The sequence below is a fragment of the Rhinolophus sinicus genome, chromosome 15 (genome assembly GCF_057876585.1).
Source record: "Rhinolophus sinicus isolate RSI-liver-muscle chromosome 15, RSI-T2T, whole genome shotgun sequence".
In the NCBI taxonomy this organism is placed as follows: domain Eukaryota; kingdom Metazoa; phylum Chordata; class Mammalia; order Chiroptera; family Rhinolophidae; genus Rhinolophus; species Rhinolophus sinicus.
This window is the reverse complement of record NC_142515.1, coordinates 105,388,857-105,409,245: the sequence shown is the minus strand read 5'-3', so window position 1 is coordinate 105,409,245 and position 20,389 is coordinate 105,388,857. Positions and strand designations below refer to the sequence as shown.

At 45.5% G+C, this 20,389-nt stretch overlaps 1 protein-coding gene across 2 annotated transcripts in view; it reads right to left on the bottom strand.

Annotated features, from left to right (window-relative positions):
* SCARA5 (scavenger receptor class A member 5) overlaps positions 1 to 20,389 on the bottom strand; it is a 102,549-nt gene that overhangs the window by 68,486 nt on the left and 13,674 nt on the right. For both annotated transcript variants that reach the window (XM_074338363.2, XM_019733260.3), the window contains one exon: positions 5,766 to 5,894. In XM_074338363.2, coding sequence (XP_074194464.1) covers positions 5,766 to 5,894 — 129 coding nt within the window. The remainder of the gene's footprint in view (positions 1 to 5,765; positions 5,895 to 20,389) is intronic.

Here is a 20,389-nt window from a genome sequence, read left to right as displayed (position 1 = left end):
AGGTACAGCACGGTCCTGCCTATCTTAAGATCCTACTGAAAGGCTATCATGCCAATATAGTCTATACTATGCGGTGTGTATTAATTCAATTAATCACACACCCACTTCTTCTACTAGCACATGTCCTTGAGTGGTGAGTCCATATTTACCAAGCCATTTAGATAATTGGCTAAAACCGAAATAATCATCTTTTTTTCCACAAATAAGATCCCCTCCAAGGTTCCTTGTCTTGGTCATTCATTTCTCCACTCATTCATCCATTCACCTATTAAAAACATCATGCTCTTGCAGAATTAAATAGAGAAGGCAGATTTTTTTTTTTTTTTTTAGAAAGACAACACTGTGTATAACACCCTTCCTTGTTCCAAAAAGGATTAAGGTGGTTTACAAGGAGACATAAAATAAGGAGACACTAAGACAGGGGTGTCCAAACTTTTTTCAACGGTTTTTACCAAGGGCCATATGAGGTAAAATACACAAACATCTGGGCCATTCACTCAAGGTGAAGTATGTATTGCCTCACCTGGTTTATTTAAGTAAACTAAATATATTTTTGGAATTTGCTGCAGGCCAATTAACAATGGATTGTGGGCCACAGTTGGCCCGCGGGCCGCAGTTTGGACACCCCTGCACTAAGATAACGGTAAATGAGGATGTGATAAAGGGAGAATGAGTGAGATGCTAAATGGAGGTAGGAATGATATGAACATAAAAATGCTTTCCACAAAGTCTATAAGTTGCTGCGGGTGGAGCAGAGATCTGTCTCCAGGTTTTCATTTTAATTACCTTTAAATTCACACATCTTACAACTAGATGAAAAGTAACTCTCAGTTTGCATTATAACTACCTCCTTGAAAGTGATTTTAATTGCTCTCCTTCACAGTCTCCTCAAGATGAAAACAAACTAGGAAAGCATACCTCCTTCTAAGACAGAAAATCATTTCTCCGTGGGCCCTCTTGGTCTATGTGAGTGATGGAACGAACCATGTCCTCAACAGCATCCTTACAACAAGCACAGGATGGAGTTTCACATCCCCGTTTTGGACAGTGTCCCGCTAAAGTCCAAGGCCATCCCACTGTTAATTCCAAGATGCATCATGGTATCGGTAATCTGCCGTATCAGTGGGTATGGGCTCTGAGCATACTGTTCTCTGATTGTGGAGTCAGGGACAGACCTGCTTGAAACAAGGTGATCCAAACCAGGGGTGCTCAGTTCAAACCACATGTGAATCACATGGTGTTCAGCTCTCCCCAGGCTGAGGTCTCCTCCAGCTACCCCGTGGTCAGGTGTCAGCCTCTCCTCTGCATAATTTGGCCCGTAGCATTAGCGGCATCTTACTGTCCTGATGTACATGTGTCTATCATTTTAAATGCTCCCAGAGCAAGAACCACATCTCATGATTCTTTTCACTCCCACGTTATAGACTGAATGTTTGCATCCCACCCAAATTCATATGGTGAAATCCTAAACCCCAAGGTGATGGCATTTGGAGGGTGGGGCCTCTGGGAGGTGATTAGGTCATGAGAATGGAGCCCTCGTGAGGGGATTAGTGTCTTTATAAAAGAGACCCCAGAGAGCTCTCTCATCCCTTGTACCATGTGAGGACACAGTGAGAAGATGGCTCCTATGAGCCAGGAAAAGGACCCGCACCAGACATCAAATCTGCCAGTGCCTTCATCTTACACCTCCCAGCCTCCAGAACTGACAAATAAACCCTGTTGTTTAAGACCCCTGATCTATGGCAGTTTGTTATGGAAGCTTGAATGGACTAAAGCGCCATGATTTATTCCATTGCCCTGTACCTACTTAGCGCTCATGCATAAGGGAAACTCTTATTAAGGATGATGATGGTGATATATGACTGTTGCTGTTAAGAATGAACTAAATTAAGGTGTGAGAGGAGCCCATATTTTACCAGGAAATCTCCCCAGTCCAGTTCTATGTCTACCTTTCTGTGATACTTCAGCTTCCCACCAAATTAGACCCACCCCAGATGTTTGCACTTCCCTTTTCTGCTGTTTCATTTCTCACAGTTGATTTCAAATTCCTCAAGGACAGGAAAAAGGTGGTTCCTGATGACCACTCTTTGTTATCACAGTGATGTCCCAGAATAGCCATGGGTGAGATGGAACCTCTTTTAACCCTTGAACTCCATCTGATAACATCGTCCCTAAAGCGCTAGACTGAGGACCTCCTGATCACAGGACCATCCAATCTCAATTCTCTTGTGTAGTCACACAACAGCCTAGCCAACTGTCCCCCCCACCCCGTGTCTTTCCTTAAGGAAAGAAGAGTCTGTGAGACTGTGCCTTTCTGGGACTCTGTTCCATCCTTGTGTTTACACCTTATGTCTCTCTATCTTGTCCCCAAAAGATGGTTTGCAGCCAAAGACGGGTAAGATATCTCACGGGAGACACAACCCAAGTAAGGCGGAACTGAGTGGAGACCCCCGACGTGATGCCTTAGAAAAATATGGGAAGGCGCCTTGCCTCCCATTCCCCCTGCCTAGGAAAAGCCACTGCTGGCTACAGCTTTTCCCTTGCACCTGTTTGTGACAGAAGTCGTGAGGACAGTAAAGATCAGTTCTCTCCACCTATCTCAACAGAACTATTACAATATGAGAGACTTGACCCTGAGAGGGTACATACCGTAATTAAGACATCATGGAACCTTGTGCTTTGGCTGTTTACAGACAAAGGGTGATTGGAATAAACATTTTTCTGCTATGATGCATGAGTCTCACAGACCGTGTAAGAAACAATGTTACTTTCTTGTATTTGTACACTTATCAATAAAAACTTCCAGTTGGCTTTATTCTGGGCTCCAGTCCTCTGAGACTGTGAGGCCCCCTGGCCTTCGGAGAGATTTAACTACATTAAGTCTCTGTTTGTTTCTTTCTTAAGAACTTAACCCAAAGCCGCCCCTTCTCATTTCCTCACTGCCTGTGTTGCGCGGGCCGTGACACTCTTGTTCATGAAATTAAGCCTGACAGTCTGTACTGTCCAAAAATGAATCTGGAAGAGAACAAAAACATAAGCGAGAACCATCGGCCCAGGTAATAGCCACAATGAATTGAAGACATAGAAAGTCTTGGAGGAATTTGGGGTGGGAAAGCTGGATGTGGCCTTCTTGGGAGATGATGGACAACTGTTGGCAGAGGACCCACTGATGGTGTGGGAATATCAGAGGACAGATCATGAAAGGATGCTGGTCAGGAATGGAGAGTTAGACGGTAGGTAGAAAACTCAATGGATAAAATAGTGTGGGCGATGGCTAGATTAACTTCAAACAGGGGAAGCAGCCACAGCAGGACACCTCAGAGAAAGCAAGCTCTGGTTTACCCTGAACCATGAATGCCCCCACCATGTTTGCATTTTCTGAAAGGGGGCATTACTGGAGGTCTTCAATCAGGGTCACCTGAAGAAACTTCTTTCCTACCTGAGGTCAGGCAGGGCCTCCTTGAAGAACCTCAGACTTGTCCACCATATTTCTAAGCCCCCTCCCTAGGAGAGAGGCAGCTGGTGACTACAGTCTTTCATGGGCCACCCTCACCAAATCTTTCCCAGAGGCTAACATGATTTGCCAGACAATAACCGGGGCAGGTGACAGTGGCCATGCCACAGAGGCAAGACATAAAATGTGATGCTGGGTTCCATCAGATCGGTTCCACGGCAAATTTTCATTCCACACAGGCAATCTGGTACCCAAACATTTCAGGTTCAGAGATGATCATAATGATCAAAATTCTCCCCAGGTTTCCACGTGGAACAACTAAGGAAGCCTGGCACCATTTTCATCAGATCGGGGAACTATGTTCCACCCTCCTATATGAAACTTCCAGGATATCATCATACATCCCATTCAATTTCCAAGCCAGGAGAAAAGCTTTCCTTCATCATGCTGGACAGCACTACTTGGTAGAAATTCTCCTCTATTTTGAATGGAAATCTGTCTCTTCACGAAATCCAGCCATTTGTCTAGTGCTGCCTTCTGAGGCCACATAGACTATCTCTGCTCTTTTCACACAGTAGCCCTGCAGACACCAGAAGAGAACTTTCATCCCTCTGCAAGTCTTCCCTTCCCAAGAGATGATGCCCTTCCCAGCCCTCCAGGCCTCCGGACATCTACCCCAGAATCCCCCAGCCTCACTCCTCTTCTGTCACCTAAACGTTCCTATTCAGCAGAGAAGTTGCAATACCATAGCCTAGCTTTCCTGCTGGGCTGAAGCACTTTCCAAAAATTCTGGAAATTTGTTACAGTTGTGGCTGCCAAGCCCACAAAACCCAGATCTCAATCTCTCACTGAGCAGCCCAAGAACATGTTCAAATCATCCCCTGGCTGGACATCATCCATGGATCCCTGGGATGAATCATGAGTTTCTTTCATTGTTGCTGTTGGCTGCCCTCCAGGTCAATGGTTGGTGGGACAGACAACACCCCTAAAGATGCCCTTTGTCCTGATGGTGGGAACCTGAGGGTGAAGGCAGCCCTGAACATCTCATCACCGGGCCCAGGTGACTATTTGCATGTGACAGAACGTGCAAATAGTCACCAGGGAGGCCCTAGGCATCTGCCTCAGGGTTTTTAGCAACGGGTCATCTGCAAGGGCTTAACCTCCAGATTCCTCCCCTAGAGTTAACTCAAGGACCCCACCCTCAGCACGCCAAGCCAGCTCTTCCTGGCTAGCAGCCTTGCTCTGACCAATACCCCCCACCCACTCCCACACTTCCACTGTGTGCACCTCCTCTGGATTACCAACGCACTTGTGTCAACAGACGGTCCACACCATACCCCCCATCCCATTCTGCCTTGAGACAAGGCTCCATCTGTGTGTCCCTGCCTCTTCCCCTCAGACTGGGAGCTCCTGACTGGAAGCCCCTGGGTTTTATTTAGCTGTGTCTCCAATCCTAGCATGGAACCTGACACAAAGTAGCCACTCATATAAGATGAGTGCAGTTGAAATAAACTGATCCCTCCCTTACTTTGTGAAGCCTCATATGCCTCCATTGAGAAAGGTGGGCATTGAGCATCCCACCCTCTGGGTGGGAGTCAGGAGAGACCACCACAGCCTCTGTCCCTTCACCATCTCCATCATGGTGGGATGAGCTATGGGCGGTGAACTGGGCTGCTCCAAGCAGGGGGTCCTCCATCTGATCCCTTCCTACAACCATGCACTGCTCCTTCCTGACTAGAGAATGCGCTCCAAGCTCCAGCCCATCACCAGCCTGTCCTGCAGATAGAGTGGGGAGAAGAGCCCAACTGAACTGGGACAAACCCATCCACCCCAGTAATCGCAAAAGGGCAGCAGACTGACCCCGGCCCTGATCGGCCTCAGCAGCAAAGTGTCGCATAATGATTTTCATCACACCCCAGGACAAGGGCCCACCGTGCTCTGTGTAAAACACAGTGCAGAGCTCCAGGGAGGCCCAGTGTAACGCACGGAGTCACTCAACGATGCAGGAAAAGTCAGAAGCCACTCAGAGTAAGGAGGTCTCTGCTCCTGAACTCAGATTTCCCAAGCTCACATCGCCCCTGCCAACAATTCATCTCACACGAAACACGCAATGCTGCTAACATTGGTGCCAGGTTGGAAAGACCAGCCAGCTTCCCCCTTCACGGTTTCCATGGTGAGAAGGGCAGTGTTCGGGCTCACGGCTGTGGGAATGAAGAGCGAAGGCTCTAGCTCTCCAGTTCCCATCTGCTCTCACTTCCTCTGCACCTCCTTCTGCATCCTTAAAGGCCAAGACAGGAAACGGTGCTCTTACCTGCTAAAATGAAGATGCCCACGAGAATCAGGAAAACCAGCAGGTAGAGCCCCAGGACGGCATGCTTCAGGGCTGACAGAGAGCCCAGCTGGGTACAGCAGCCACCGGCCCGTCGTTTCTGGCATGGACCTAACCAATAAAGGTAAGAAGAGAAAGAGAAAGACATTTGAGAACCTCATCAGCTTTTGCTCTTGTTTGGTCTTCTCTCTCCCTGATGCACGCAGATGTTCATGTGGAGCCTCTCATACACCTTCTGAGCATCTGTAACACAGCGGTAACTACAGGGAGCTTTTCAGAACATGACAAGCTTTTCAGCTTCTAGCTGTCCTCTGACCGACCCTCTGTACTCTAAAACAAGCCAGACAAGCATGTTCACCACTCGTGTGCCCACATAAGCTCATCCTCCTGGAGCCAGTTCAAGCAGCAGAGAAAGCTCAGATAGGCTGGAATATGTGCCCTTCCTAAAGCATCATTGTCCCATGTGACCTGGGGGATATGGAGAGCTTGCAAACTCTAACTTCTACAGCGGCCAGAAAGGGATGGAAATGAGCCAAGAGGGCCAGGTGTTATCACTAGAACCTCTGTGGCCTTCAGGGGTCCCTGGGGAACCCAACAGCACATGCCTGGTCAAGACGGAAGAGGTTGCAGTGTAGGAATGAGAGCTGGGTGTTGCCTGATCCAAAATTTTCAAGATAAGACAGAAGTGATGTTGAGAAATCCCCTTGTTTTTAAGCGTTAACAACTCATTTAAACCAACCACAACAGCAACAAAAAACAAGACAAAAAGAAAAAAAAGAAAAAAAAAAACCACTAGGGAGTCTAAACCAAACACATTTGCATCTGGATCTGACCCCTTGTTTGCAATCTTGGGTTTAGATTTCCATGAACACATAGTCATTTCATCCTATGAAACAACACAAGGCTTATCAGCTTCTGGCTAAAACAGAACAGCAAAATATCAACGCTCTACCAGATCTTACAAATCGTTAAGTCCAACCCTGTAAGTAATACCTATAAAGGACGTCAAATGTTAGTGGCAAACTCTAGGTGAGGCCTAGTGCCCTGACTCCTGGTCACCTTTCAGCTGGACTTCTTCGAGGCAGCCTTTTCCGATGGCTGTGCAGAGGCCAGGAAGCTCACTAACCTCCACCTGCTACGTCAATTGATAGTGAAAAGGAAGGGATGCTCTCCCACCTGGACCCTGGCAGGGCAGGTATGAATGGATGGAAGATTTTTTTTCTAAAATACGCAGGCGTCTATTATACTTATTCTCAAAGTTAGCGACTGGAGCCTGTTGCACATGGAGGGCGGTGGGGCAACAGAGAAAGACTGACGACAAGATGTTGAAATCATTGATATTTAGAAAATGTTTTTAATGATGGTGTGATGTTTACTACTCTTTGGTAACGCTGGGTTCCTTATTTCAGGGCCTACTGATGACCTCTAGGGTATCACTAGCAACTCTGTGGTCTTCAGGAGGTTTGGTTGCCATGAGGGAAATGGTGGTGACAACATCGGGGCTCTAGCTCCCCAGAGGCATTGTTAAGTGAGGAATATCTTCCCACTCATTTTACCACATTTTAGTGAAAATACTGTGGTTAAAACAGCTAAGCAGAACTATTACATAGTATTGCATTAACACATTGGGTACAATTTGGAGAAAGTTGTCAAGAAATACAAATTCAAAGATCATTCTCGTCAACCCTTAAATGTCAACCCTTCAAATTTTGAAGACTTAAACTGATTTTCCATTAAGACTTGCAACTTTCTAACTTGCTCTTAACCTTCTTTGCTGGGATTTTTCATCGCTTTCCACACACTAGGATCTACAACCTGTTTTGCTCCTAAATATATGGGCTTCTTCTGTGTGTGTGTGTGTGTGTGTGTGTGTGTGTGTGTGAGAGAGAGAGAGAGAGAGAGAGAGAGAGAGAGAGAGAGAGAGAGAGCTGCTGGCTGTCTGGTTGCAACATATTAGAGAAAAATCTGTTTTCTTCAAGAGACAGAATGGTAGGCAGAGCATTGAACATTATCCAAATATGAGTTGCCATGTTAGTTGTTCCAGCTGTCCTGCTCTAGGCCCTGCTTCCTCTTCAGATGATGATGAGAATGATGGTGGACCAACTACTGGGACGGGGTCAGAAGATGCCCATGCTGAAATCTATTATTCCTACATTTATCCCAACCAATCTTGGGCTTCTCCATTCATTGGTTTTCTTTGACCCTCTTCTTATTTCCCTTGAAGTTTTAATTCAATTAAGTTCAACTATATTCTATTGACTGTTCCAGTTCCAGCGGAATCTTCTTTTTCTGGTTCATTATAATAAGAAATCATTCTCCTCAAAAAAGTTGATATACATTTTTTTTTTTTTTTTTTGCACGAAACTTTCTGTTGCGGCACAACAAGGCACTATAACTTGCCTGAACTTGAGGCAGTCAGTTTAGTAAGCTAAATGTTAATACAGTTAAGGGTTAAGTGCAAACAATATGCACTCACAGCTTGACTACATCACAATTTATAAAGTGCCAGATTAGTGTTAACTGTCATTCCGTTTGAGATTTTTCACATTGGGAGGGGAAACAGAAAAGTAAGGCCCTCTTTATTCCTCTAGGAGTGAAAACATTTTCTTAAACCAATCAGTCATAAGGGCAAGGACTATTTTTCCTTTGATCCCACTAATTAGAACACCATCTTTTTATTGTCAATGCTATACTGATTTTCAATCTTGGCAGAACAGGAGAAGGAACATCACAGAGCCAGCAATACTGCTAACTTGAATCTTACCTTTGTTGTTTGCATGTGTTTTGCTAGCTCACTGTAAAATTGGCACAAACTGCAATGATAGAGCTTTATTATTATTTTTTCCCATCAAAGAAGAGTAGTTCCCTTCCCCTCTACCTGAGGTTTCTGTTTAATAGCAAACACCCACTGTTGACATGTCCCTTCATCAACAAATACACACGACGAGACCTTCTTCTGAGGTAGCTCAGTTCTCTTAGCAAGACTTGGTTACTTTGTATTTTAAATAAAATCGATTTCAAATAGAACATAATAAGGGTTTCAAACAGAGATTTTCCACAAATAGTTAGACAAACAGAACATGAATGGTTCTGGCAAGATGGCTAGAGAATATGACTATAAGGGAAAGAAGACAATTTAGGGGAAAGACAAGTCACTAAGTCTTCCCCAAACACATTTACTGACTTTTTAATTTAACATGGCAGCAGCATGTTAGCTGGGTAAACGATTCAAATAATTTAAGCTTAGTGGAAGATTAAAAACACTCCAAAACAATATAATCAGTAAAGCCAGGACAAAAAGCATATTCACTTATTTGTTTTAAAAAAAAGAGAGAGAGAGAAATGATCTATCAAGCCATGAAAAGACACGAAGAAACCTTAAATGCATATTACTAAGTAAAAGAAGCCAATCGGAAAGGGCTATCTATTATTTGATTCCAACTCTTATATACGACATTCTGGAAAAGGTAAAACTATAGAGACAATAATAGGATCAGTGGTTGCCAGGGATTGGGGAGGGGGGGAGATGAATAGGTGGAACACAGAGGATTTTTAGGGCAGTGAAACTATTCTGTATGATACTATAATAATGAATACGTCATTATACATTTGTCCAAACCCATAGAAGGTACAACCCCATGAGTGAATCCTTATGTAAACTATGGACTTTGGGTGATAATGACGTGTCAATCAATGCAGGTTTATAAATTGTAACAAACATACCGCTGTGTGGCAAGATGTGGACAGTGGGAGAGGCTGTGGTTGTGTGGAGGCAGGGGGTACATGGAAACCCTCTGCACTTTCCATTGAATTTCGCTGCAAACCTAAAACTGTTCTAAAGACAAAGTCTACTATTTTTAAAGTAGAGGTTTTGACTTATAGATTGTTGGGGTAAAACTTGCACAAGCGTTTATCGAACACCCACCGTCGATTGTCCCGCTGCAGTAGGCAGCTTTCAAGATGGCCCTGGACGATCCCTGCCCACCTGTACAGTCTCCTTCTGCATTGTACCAGGATTGGTTTGTGGGACCAATGGAATATGGAAGAAGGGATGGTGTGTCACTTCTGAGATTAGACAAAAGATACTGCAGTTTCCTTTTTGCTCACTCTTTATCTCTTGGAACATTCATTTGGGAGAAAGCCAGCTGCTATGTCATGAACACCCTATGGAGAGGTTACATGGTAAGGAACTGAGGCCTTCAGCCAACAGCCACGTGAGCAAGCCTGGAAGCAGCTCCTCCAGCCAAATAAAGCCTTCAGAGGACTACACCCTGGCTGAGATCTTGACAGCAGTCTCATGAGATACCCTGAGCCAGAACTACCCAGCTAAGCTGCTCCCAGATTCTGGCCAAATTGTGTTATATATAAACATATTTATGAGCAAAATTTTGATGTAAAAAATAAACAAAGTCTTGGCTTTCCTTGCACACCCATGGCTTCCTCAGAAACTGGGTGAGGCAATAAATTTTTATTGTTTCAAGCTGCTAAGTTTTGGGGTAATTTGTTATGTGGCAATTCGTTATGTGATAACTAATACACTTATGTTAGACATTGGGAAATGCAAAGACAACAAGCCACATGGGAGAGAGACTTTGTCAGGTTGTTCACTTCCATCTTCTCAGTTCCTAGACCAGTGCCGGACATAGAGTGGGCACTCAGAAAATATTTGAGATTAAAGATGGCCACTGCCCTTCAGATGCTCACATGTGAGGGGAAGGAGACATGTAAACAGGTAACTATTATACTGATGTGAATGACATATGGGTGTAAGAGAAATGGCACAAGTGAAGTGTTGCATTGTACAAGCAGTGATTCATTCTGTGTGAGGAGGTGGTCCTAGAATCTGCATAAAGGAGGCAGCAACTTGGCAGCAACTTGGGCTTTGAAGGACAGGCCTTTCTAGATGGGCTGAAATCCATTATCATTCCTCTTGGGCTTTATCATCTGATTTACAGCTGTGCATTGGAAAACTGTGACTTTAAGAAGAAAACGTTTTCCTCCATATGAGAACAGTTCTGGATAAAGAACCGTTAAAAGATAAAGAACTGGATAAAGACAAAGCTGTTAGTTATTACACATAGTTGTTTGTCAACATGGTCCCATACAAGATTGAGGGAGAAAATGGGACACAAAAACAAAACTCTTCCAAGGTCTAGGAGAATCACAGAAAAGGTTTTTTCCATCTTGCAGTGGCCTCCAGAAATGAAGGTGCCATCTCAGGAGATCAGAAAGCCAATAGAAGGGGACTTGAGCAATCTGGAGAGGGCAAAGCCAGTGGCTCCAAGAGAGCAAACAGACACTAAAAAATAAATGCGAAGTGACTTGCAGAACAGGTCACCAGTGCCAGGCTGGGAGATGTTGTTTATCTCAGCGTGGAACACATGCTTCCTGATGGGCTGGAAGCAGTTGGATAGACAACGTTCCCACTTCTAGGCATCCCATCTGCACATGGCCTGTGCAGTTTTGCTACAGCTGTGTATCCCTGGGCTATTATTTTATTTGTCACTCCACATACAACTTGAATTTGCGAGGGAAATTTTATATCATCCTAAGTAGAAACTTAGTATCTTCCGATCACACATTAAAATAAATACCTATCTATTAAAATAACAAATTTATACCCATACATCCCTTCAAGTCCTCTCGAGTACCACTGTAGACACATTCAAGAAACACTGACTTTAGTACCAGTAATTAAATCGCAGTTCACTGACAAATTGCAAGAAAAAAGTTGATGCACTCCAAGGAGATTTCATTTATAGAGACCCAAAACCAAACGTTTTAGCTATTCAAGATTTAGAATATGCTAAATTCTAACATTAAGGATTAGAACATGAAGGATTCTGTGCCACTGAAAGAACCACAGCAGACACCTCTAGCACTAACCTCATTATTCACAATTGTCTATTTATACCTCCGTCTGCCCCACGTGTCTAAAAGGTTCTCTGGGTGGGCGTGTCTCAGTGCTCGCTCTCTCCCCATCAACCAGCACACAGCAGACCAGAATAAAGTTCTTTGCAAGAACAAAGACATGTGTAAGGCATTTATTTTTGCTGCAAAGATCAGCTCTTACATTTGTCTTATGCAAGTAGTTGACACATTTTTGTTGGCTGTAAAAACATATTTTTGAGCAAAATTTTGATCTGCAATAATAAACAAAACCTTGGCTTTCCCTGGCTCACTCATGACAAGATTGCCACTTAGCGCCCAAATAGGTAAACTGTGGGAGTAATTCACTGGAACTGAATCGACACTTAAATCCTGGCTGAGGGGCGTAATCACACGTGGAACTTCTTAAACATCCCAAGCCTGAGCCCCACCCCAAGATGTTCTCATTTTGATTCAATGATGAAATCACACATCTATGGCACAGAGGTACACAGTCCTGGAGCAAGGCATTTGTCATATCACAAGAGAATGTGAAGACACGTTCTTGGAAAATCAGTGAAAAATCTTACAGTTTTCAGAGCTTGGTTTTTTTTTTTTTTTCATCTTGATTTCTTTTTTAAGAGTACACTTTCAAAATGGGGTTGTCTCAAACTATTTTATTATTCCCAGAGGATAAAATTACAAAGGGTTCTTTTTCATCATGGGAACAAGAGTACCCCCAAAAGAGCTTTTGCTAAAATACTTTCTGTGAAGGGTGGGGAGATACTTGGGAGCAAGGATTCACAATCTGAAAAGGAAAGTTAATCTGAAAACCACTCAGCCCCGGACAGTTGAGCTGAGGATGAGTCCAGAGATGCCCCCCCACCCAATGTCGGTGCCACACTGAAGTGGGAGCTTCAGAACCTCGGGGTCGCAGTTTCCTTAACACTCCCACAAGGGTACAAGTGTGCCTTTGGAGTTCTGTGGCGGTAGATTGAAAGGCTGCCTCTGTCAGAAGTGGACTGTGAAATCATGAGAAAGCATTCCGAGCTCTCCCCTTCAGCGATTTAGCCTTTTCGTGGAAAACTAATTTTTCAATTTCTTAATCATAATGTTAGAGCATTTTGGGAATTATCGGTTCGAATTTCCTTTCCTCCCATTAAAAACAAAAGACCAGGGGCCGGCCCGGTGGCTCAGGCGGTTGGAGCTCCATGCTCCTAACTCCGAAGGCTGCCGGTTCAATTCCCACGTGGGCCAATGGGTTCTCAACCACAAGGTTGCCAGTTCAATCCCTCGAGTCCCGCAAAGAATGGTGGGCTCCGCCCCCTGCAGCTGAGATTGGGCACGGCACCTTGGGCTGAGCTGCCTCCCGGATGGCTCAGTTGGTTGGAGCGCATCCTCTCAACCACAGGTTGCCGGTTTGACTCCCGCAAGGGATGGTGGGCTGCGCCCCCTGCAACTAGCAACGGCAACTGGACCTGGAGCTGAGCTGCGCCCTCCACAACTAAGACTGAAAGGACAACAACTTGACGCTGAACGGCACCCTCCACAACTAGGATGGAAAGGACAACAACTTGACTTGGAAAAAAAGTCCTGGAAGTACTCACTGTTCCCCAATAAAGTCCTGTTCTCCTTCCTCAATAAAATCTTTTTAAAAAAAACAAAAAACAGAAAAAAAACAAAAGACCAAAAAACAAATTGTATCTGACAGGAGTGGATATTTACTTATTGCCAAAGAACCTGGGTTTAAACAACATAAAAAACAGAATACGATGATTCAATTGTCACCTAATTGAGTTTTACAAAGGACAATTATTTTCTTTTTGTTCTCTTTGATCCCACAGCTGGTAAACAGCAGGTGGAGATAGGGTTTTATTTCTGGGAGGGACCTTGGAGCTCCTCTCATCCAAGGATCTTTTTTTTTTTTTGGCTATGATTTTAAATTTTATTTATTTATTTATTAACACTTTTTGTTAGTTTCAGGTACACAAAACAATGTGTTCGACGTTTATCATTTATATCCCTCACACAGTGATAACCTCCCTCCCCCCATCCACTACCCCTCCGACATCGCACGCAGCCATTACATTTCCACTGTCTCTATTCCTAATGCTGTAGATCACCTCAGGGATGATGTAAATGCCTGATCACTGCACTGTACACCTGAAGCTGAGGCTGAACAATAATGAATGCCAACTACAATTATATATATATATGGTTACAAGAAGCAGAGTACACCAAGGATCTTCCTAAACCCCGAAGTCTGGCTTCATCATCATCCTCACTGGTTACTCCCCACTCACATTGTCCGTTGTAATAGGCAGCCCCAAATAACCTCTGTCTTTGAAGCTGCCATCCTTTTCTGATTTCAATGGGGACCTCTGTTTACTTTTCCTCATCAAAGGGAAGAGGAGGGTGTAAGCCGGGACACTGCAGAGGACAGCCCCCCACCTGCCAGTTTCACCTGACCTGAGTCTGGGAGGGTCCTGAACCACTCGCTGGAGTACTGTGAACACCAGTCAGCTCCGCCCTGTTGGACCACAGACCTGAATCTTCCAGGCAGACAGCCCAGGGAGGGCTCCAGGCAAAGGAGAAGACAGTCTTCTGCAAGATCAGATGAGTCTGGCCTTTCACATCCATTTCTAACAAAGGGAGAGGGGAGGCGGGAGGGATGGCCTTTGTTTTCGATGTCAGTGATGACCTAGGACAGTTTCTCCTCGTACTTCTAGAGATATGGTATAACTTTGTAACTTCCCAGCAACATTAGTTATTTTTCTCAACCCCTATGGATTTCCCAAACTACTCAGCATAAAAATTCTTGAAAACAATCAGGGTTTGTGTGTTTATTTTCTGCAGGAGGAGAAAGGGACTCTGGGTAGTGTGCATCCAATGTAGGAGCTGGGACTGAGGGATGGAGAGAGAAAGCAGGTGGGAGGAAAGATGAAGGCAGTCACGGTGAGCTGACTGGTCACTGTGACCAGGGAGTAAGGGAGGAGCCATGGGGTCCCCAGGAAGAAGAAGTGAGTCCTGGGGCTGGCTGAAGATGCCGGCACTTGCCCAACTTAGTGCATGGAATGGAAGAAATGCTGTGTCCATGCAGAGACTGAAATAAGATGAGGTTCAGAGTTCTGCCTAAATTCAGCTAAGAGACCCTCCTTTTATAGAGTGGCCCTGGATCCCTCTCAAAAAGATTCCCAATTCCTGTCCTGGTCCCTTGTCAGAGGAAATAAATCATCTGGTGATGTGTTTACAATGTGACAGCTAGTGCTCAGCTATTTCCATTTTTAAATCACTACTCTTTCCAGTAGTGGTCCCCTGGACCACTCTCATCTCCTGGTCCCCTTGGTTTGATGAACTGGCCTATCCTCCGGGAAGGAATGGATAACATTTAACACTCCATTTCACTCCCCCAATTTCTATCACCAACTGAGTTGGAAGGGCCATCTGGGTATCTGGTTTTAAAGACAGGAAGACTAAGATGCCACCCCATGCCACCTGTGTGGCACTGAGCTGGAAGTGTCCCTGAAGCCTCCAGGCTCAGAGGCCTCCAGCTCGGTGGCCTCTGCACAGAAAGCAGTGCAGGCTGAGCCACAGAAGGGAATTCAGTGGATTTGAGCAAAGACAATGGACCTCTGTCACCTTGTAAGGCTTGTGACCAACAGTTATCATGTATAGAGCTTTGTTGGGAAATTGTGGCCACTGATGGTATAGCTAATGATGTGAATAGAATTGCATTCATAAACCAATGAACAAAAATACAGATTTATTAAGGGTCAGTTCCCAGAGGGCAGGGTCTGTGATTCATCTCTGGATCCCACAGGTCCTGGCATATAGCAGGTGCTCAATTAACATCTATTGGCTATTTGTAGGTCAATGAGATTAATAACTAAACCCAGATTTACCGGGCACTCCGAGCCATTGTTTAGGCTTTTGTAATAACGTTTTCTAGCTTCTGTATTTGATACTTCAACATCTTGCTGACTCTGGGCAGGGCTAGCCAGATAATAAAGGACTCTCCTGCAAGCAAGACTTTTATACGCAAACCAGCCAATCCAGAGCCCACAGCCCACAACCACCTCCTTTATCAGTTCTCACACATATCCACCTGCCCTAATCACACCAGGGCCACCAGGTACCAGATTGGATGGCCCCTGTATCCCAGCACCCACTGAAATTATCCAAACTAGCCAATCCCAAGCTTGTTTAACCTGCTTCACCTGTTCCTTCCCAAGGAAACCACAATGAAAACTCTTGCTTATGGTTTCCCATCACTCATTCTGCCTCTATGAGTAACAAACTATCTTTTCAATGGCCACTGTCTTCTGATCTGTTGACTTCATCATATCTGAATAATAATAAAACCTTTTTAAACAGCTTGGAAATCTCAAACAGTGAGACACAATAAAATAACAGCTGCCACTTGCCAAGTACCTATACTGGCTAAACACTTAGATACATTAATTCTAAGCACAACAACAACCGTGAATATGGTAATATTACTCCTACTTTGCAGACGATGAAGCTGAGCTTCAGATAGGTGAGGTGGTTCGCCCAAAACACATGGTAGAGCTAGGATTTTTCAGCCTTGCAGGAAGGAGATGTGAGTTGTGCAGAAGAGACCTGGTGTGATAATGGGGATGGCAGGGGAAAGAATGTCACAAGGACAGTTCTTTCATTCATTCAGCAACCATTTCTTGAGCAAGATGTAGTGTTTATGAGAGCTGACTTCTTCCCTTTAGTCTGTTAACATCCTTCAGGGATCCCCAGTATAAACCTAGTACATGCATGTTTAAGGAAACTCCCCCTGGGCACCCTGGAAATGCTTAAAATACATTAGACATATTATACATTTCCATTTTAATAGATTCTCTTAGGTCAGGGTTGGGGGTTCATTGTAACTCTGGAGGGAAGAAATGAATTCCTACATTTGGCAGAGCATACTGAGGTCCTAAGGGCACTGGAAAATCAAGATGCTGAGATAAAACTTGTCGGGAAAGAGACAAGGTCAAGCTTACTTTTACTTGTGGACAAACTATGAGATTATTTTCCAACAGAGACACTTTGAAGAGTGAATAGTGCTCTATTAACCAACATGCAGGGAGAGCGGGCATAAACCAAGCCGGTTCCTGCAACCTGGGAAGTATAGCCCCCATTGAGAAAGCCCGTCCTCCATTTCCCCTTGTCCTCATTCATCCTCTTCAACATGCCCCTCCTGACCTGATTGCTGCCATCTGCCCCCTTCAGGTTTCTAGTATGTTCTATCTTCCTAGTCCCTCAACTGTGCTCCCCAAGGAGACCTGTGGATGATAGAAGCTGTAACCCTTAGTGAAGAGTCAGGAAAGGAGGCAAATCGCCAGCCCCCCCCCCCCCCCCAGCCTCCTCTCTTAAGAGGACTTTTTTTTTAAAGGAAAGTAATTAATTAATTTTATTAAAGTATAGTTGACATATAATATTATACTAGTTTCAGGTATACCGCATAGTAATTCCACATTTACATACCTTATGATGTGATCACCACGGTAAGTCTAGTAGCCATCTTAACAGGACTTTCTAAAAACAAGGCTTCTTCTGCCCACACTGAACATCTTGGGTTATCTTGACTTGAACTGACTCTCAAGTCAGGCAGCAGGAAAGCGGCAGGCATCAGGGAGCGGGCAGGCTCCAGGACACTGGGCAGAAGGCTGGTACCACCCTGGGCCTCCATCAGCGCTGCAGCTGAGCCTCACCATTAACCAGCAGCCAGGTCTGCAGGGCGCTGAGGGGAGGAGCAGGCCAGTCCTACCTTCCCCATTGGGCCCCCTCTTCACCACTCTGCATGGGAGGTTAGATTCCAGGCCAGAAGCCCCAGGGGCACTGGGAAGGGCGGGGCATTTCTTTGACCTGAAGTTTGCCTTGAGGTTAGTGTCTTAGGCTTCTCGCAGAGCCATTTAAGACTCTGTCATTGAGCCCCTGTCCAAACCTATTTACATTTATATCTATTTCCCGCCAGCGGCACCTCTTAGAATAATTCATTCCGTCTGTCCCCTGCATTTTAGCCATTTATTCCCACGGTCCCCCTAGCTTGTATGATCAGCCAGACCGTCCCCACCCCCTGAAACTTTAAACTCCAAGAATCTGCTCTCATAGCTCCTCACCAGCACCAGGGACTTCAGAGCTTGGAACCAGAGGAAGTAGCGAGAGCTGTGCTGAGGGGTGGGGTTTAAGGACAGGGCAGAAGTGGCTTTGAATCCAGACTCTGCCTCTAACTAGCTGAGTGACCTTGGCAATTTACTTCATCTAAGAGTTCAAACTCTCATGGACACACTGGGAATAACAATATATAGTGAGGTTTAATGGAGACCATGTATTGAAGCCCTGAGCACAGAGCCTGCCTGTGCATGTGTCCAGTTAAGGGGAGCCGTGTATTATTACCACTTCTAATGGACAGCCATGCTTCCACCACCGCCCCTGGCCTCCCCTGGCCTCCTACCTTCCACAAAAGCCAAAATGAACTCCAGAGCTCCTGGTGCTGTAGGAAAAGGCTCCCTCCACACCCCTGGCCGACACACTACCTTCAGGAGGGAACAGGGGTCCCTAGAACTTTGTGTGCTCCTGGCAAGACCCCTATCACAAACACTCAGCCTCCCCTTCAGTTCAACTGCTGCCTGGAGATCAGCCAGCCCAACCCCACTGAGTCCCGCCCTGGTTTACGTCAATCCCACAGAACCCAGGATCCCAGGACGCCCCATCACCCACTATAATCTCCAAACAGCCTTGTTTATCCTCCTTTACCCCATCTCCCTCCCCGACTGCTGAAACTTTCCCACTGTGGTCCCTGGACCTCCCAGACACTCAGCCAAAACACCCTGATTTCCTCAACCTCTGCTCAGGACATTTTTTCACGTTCTTGTTCTAACGGAAACCTGCTTTCTTTTGTCTCCCCAAGTGTGGCTTTCTCTCACCCATTCTCACAAAACTGGCCTAAGCTGACAGTAGGTGTTTTTTCTTTGCTTTTCGTGCTACTTCCAGAACTTTCTCTCTTCTCCCTAAAACCCCCAGCGTGGACTCTAACATCACACACCCTTGTCCTCATTGCTAAGGGACATGTGCTTACCCTTCTCCTCTCCAGGCTCACGGTCACTCTCTCTCAATCTCCATTTCTAACTCCTCCCCGCCTCTTTTCCTCTTCTGATTTCACCTCCACCCTGATGCACTTGAAAGGGAGCTGGCCAAACATGAGATGGGCTCAAAATACAAAATACACACAGGATTTTGAAGACTCAGCATGAGAAAAAAATATATAAATACCTCCATTATTTTTTATAGTGATTACATATCAAAAAGATAATATTTGGCATGTATTAGATTAAATAAAATATATTACTCTATTTAAATTAGTTTCATCTGTGCCTGTTTACCTTTTTATGTGGCTACTAGAACATTTAAAATCGCATATGGGCCTTGTATTACATTTCTATTGCCTTTACCAGCAGTCAAAATCCCTTCTTTTTTTTTTTTTTTTTTTTTTTAAAGCTTTTTTTTTTTTTTTTTACAGGACTTTATTGGGGAACAATGGTCAAATTGTTGTCCTTTCAATCTTAGTTGTGGAGGGTTCTGTTCGGCTTCAAGTTGTTGTTCTTTCAGTCTTAGTTGTGGAGGGCGCAGCTCAGCTCCAGGTCCAGTTGCCGTTGCTAGTTGCAGGGGGCACAGCCCACCATCCCTTGTGGGAGTCGAACCGGCAACCTTGTGGTTGAGAGGACGCGCTCCAACCAGCTGAGCCATCCGGGAGCTCAGCGGCAGCTCAGCTCAAGGTGCCATGTTCAATTTTAGTTGCAGGGGGCGCTGCCCACCATCCCTTGCGGGACTCGAGGAATTGAACTGGCAACCTTGTGGTTGAGAGCCCCGCGCTCCAACCAACAACTGAGCCATCCGGGAGGCAGCTCAGCTCAAGGTGCCGTGTTCAATCTTAGTTGCAGGGGGCAGAGCCCACCATCCCTTGCGGGACTCGAGGAATTGAACTGGCAACCTTGTGGTTGAGAGCCCACTGGCCCATGTGGGAATCGAACCGGCAGCCTTCGGAGTTAGGAGCACGGAGCTCTAACCGCCTGAGCCACCGGGCCGGCCCCTCAAAATCCCTTCTTAATCGCGATTACAAAAGTCCCCTGTTATAGTCACCAGTCCCATCTTCCTGGCACGCGCTCTCAAGAACTCTGATTCTCACGCTCCCTAACCTCCCGGGGACCTACAAACCAAGGACCTCACTGCCTTTCCGCCATCTTTCCCCATCATGTCCTTCCTTCCCTTCTTGTCTGACTTACGTTCTATAATCTACGCTATTCCCTCTCTACACCCAACCCCCACTCCCTCGTTCCTCTCTGGCTTCCTCACACTCCCTTGGCAACACTCTAAACCCTAGTTAGATTGAACTCTGCACTTCCATCCGCATAGCTGAGCATAACTGGAGAAAGGAAAAATGCCACCATGCTTATCAGTCTGACTTTAAGCGCGTGACCACTAAACCAAAGTGGGTCCCGATGGCTGTCCAGGGGGCTTGCCACCTGTTCCTAGTCCATTCACACACTCATCTTCCAGATGCCTGCTCTTCCTGCTTCACTCTCTTTCCTATGCGACTGCAAAAACACAAGCAATGAGAAAACGGCTTCCTTAAGTTCCCACCACAAGGTAACCACCGACCTGCATCCAGGCCCTCATGCTTTACCTTCCCTTCTGTCACGGGAGTTGAAATGTCTGTGCTCTGG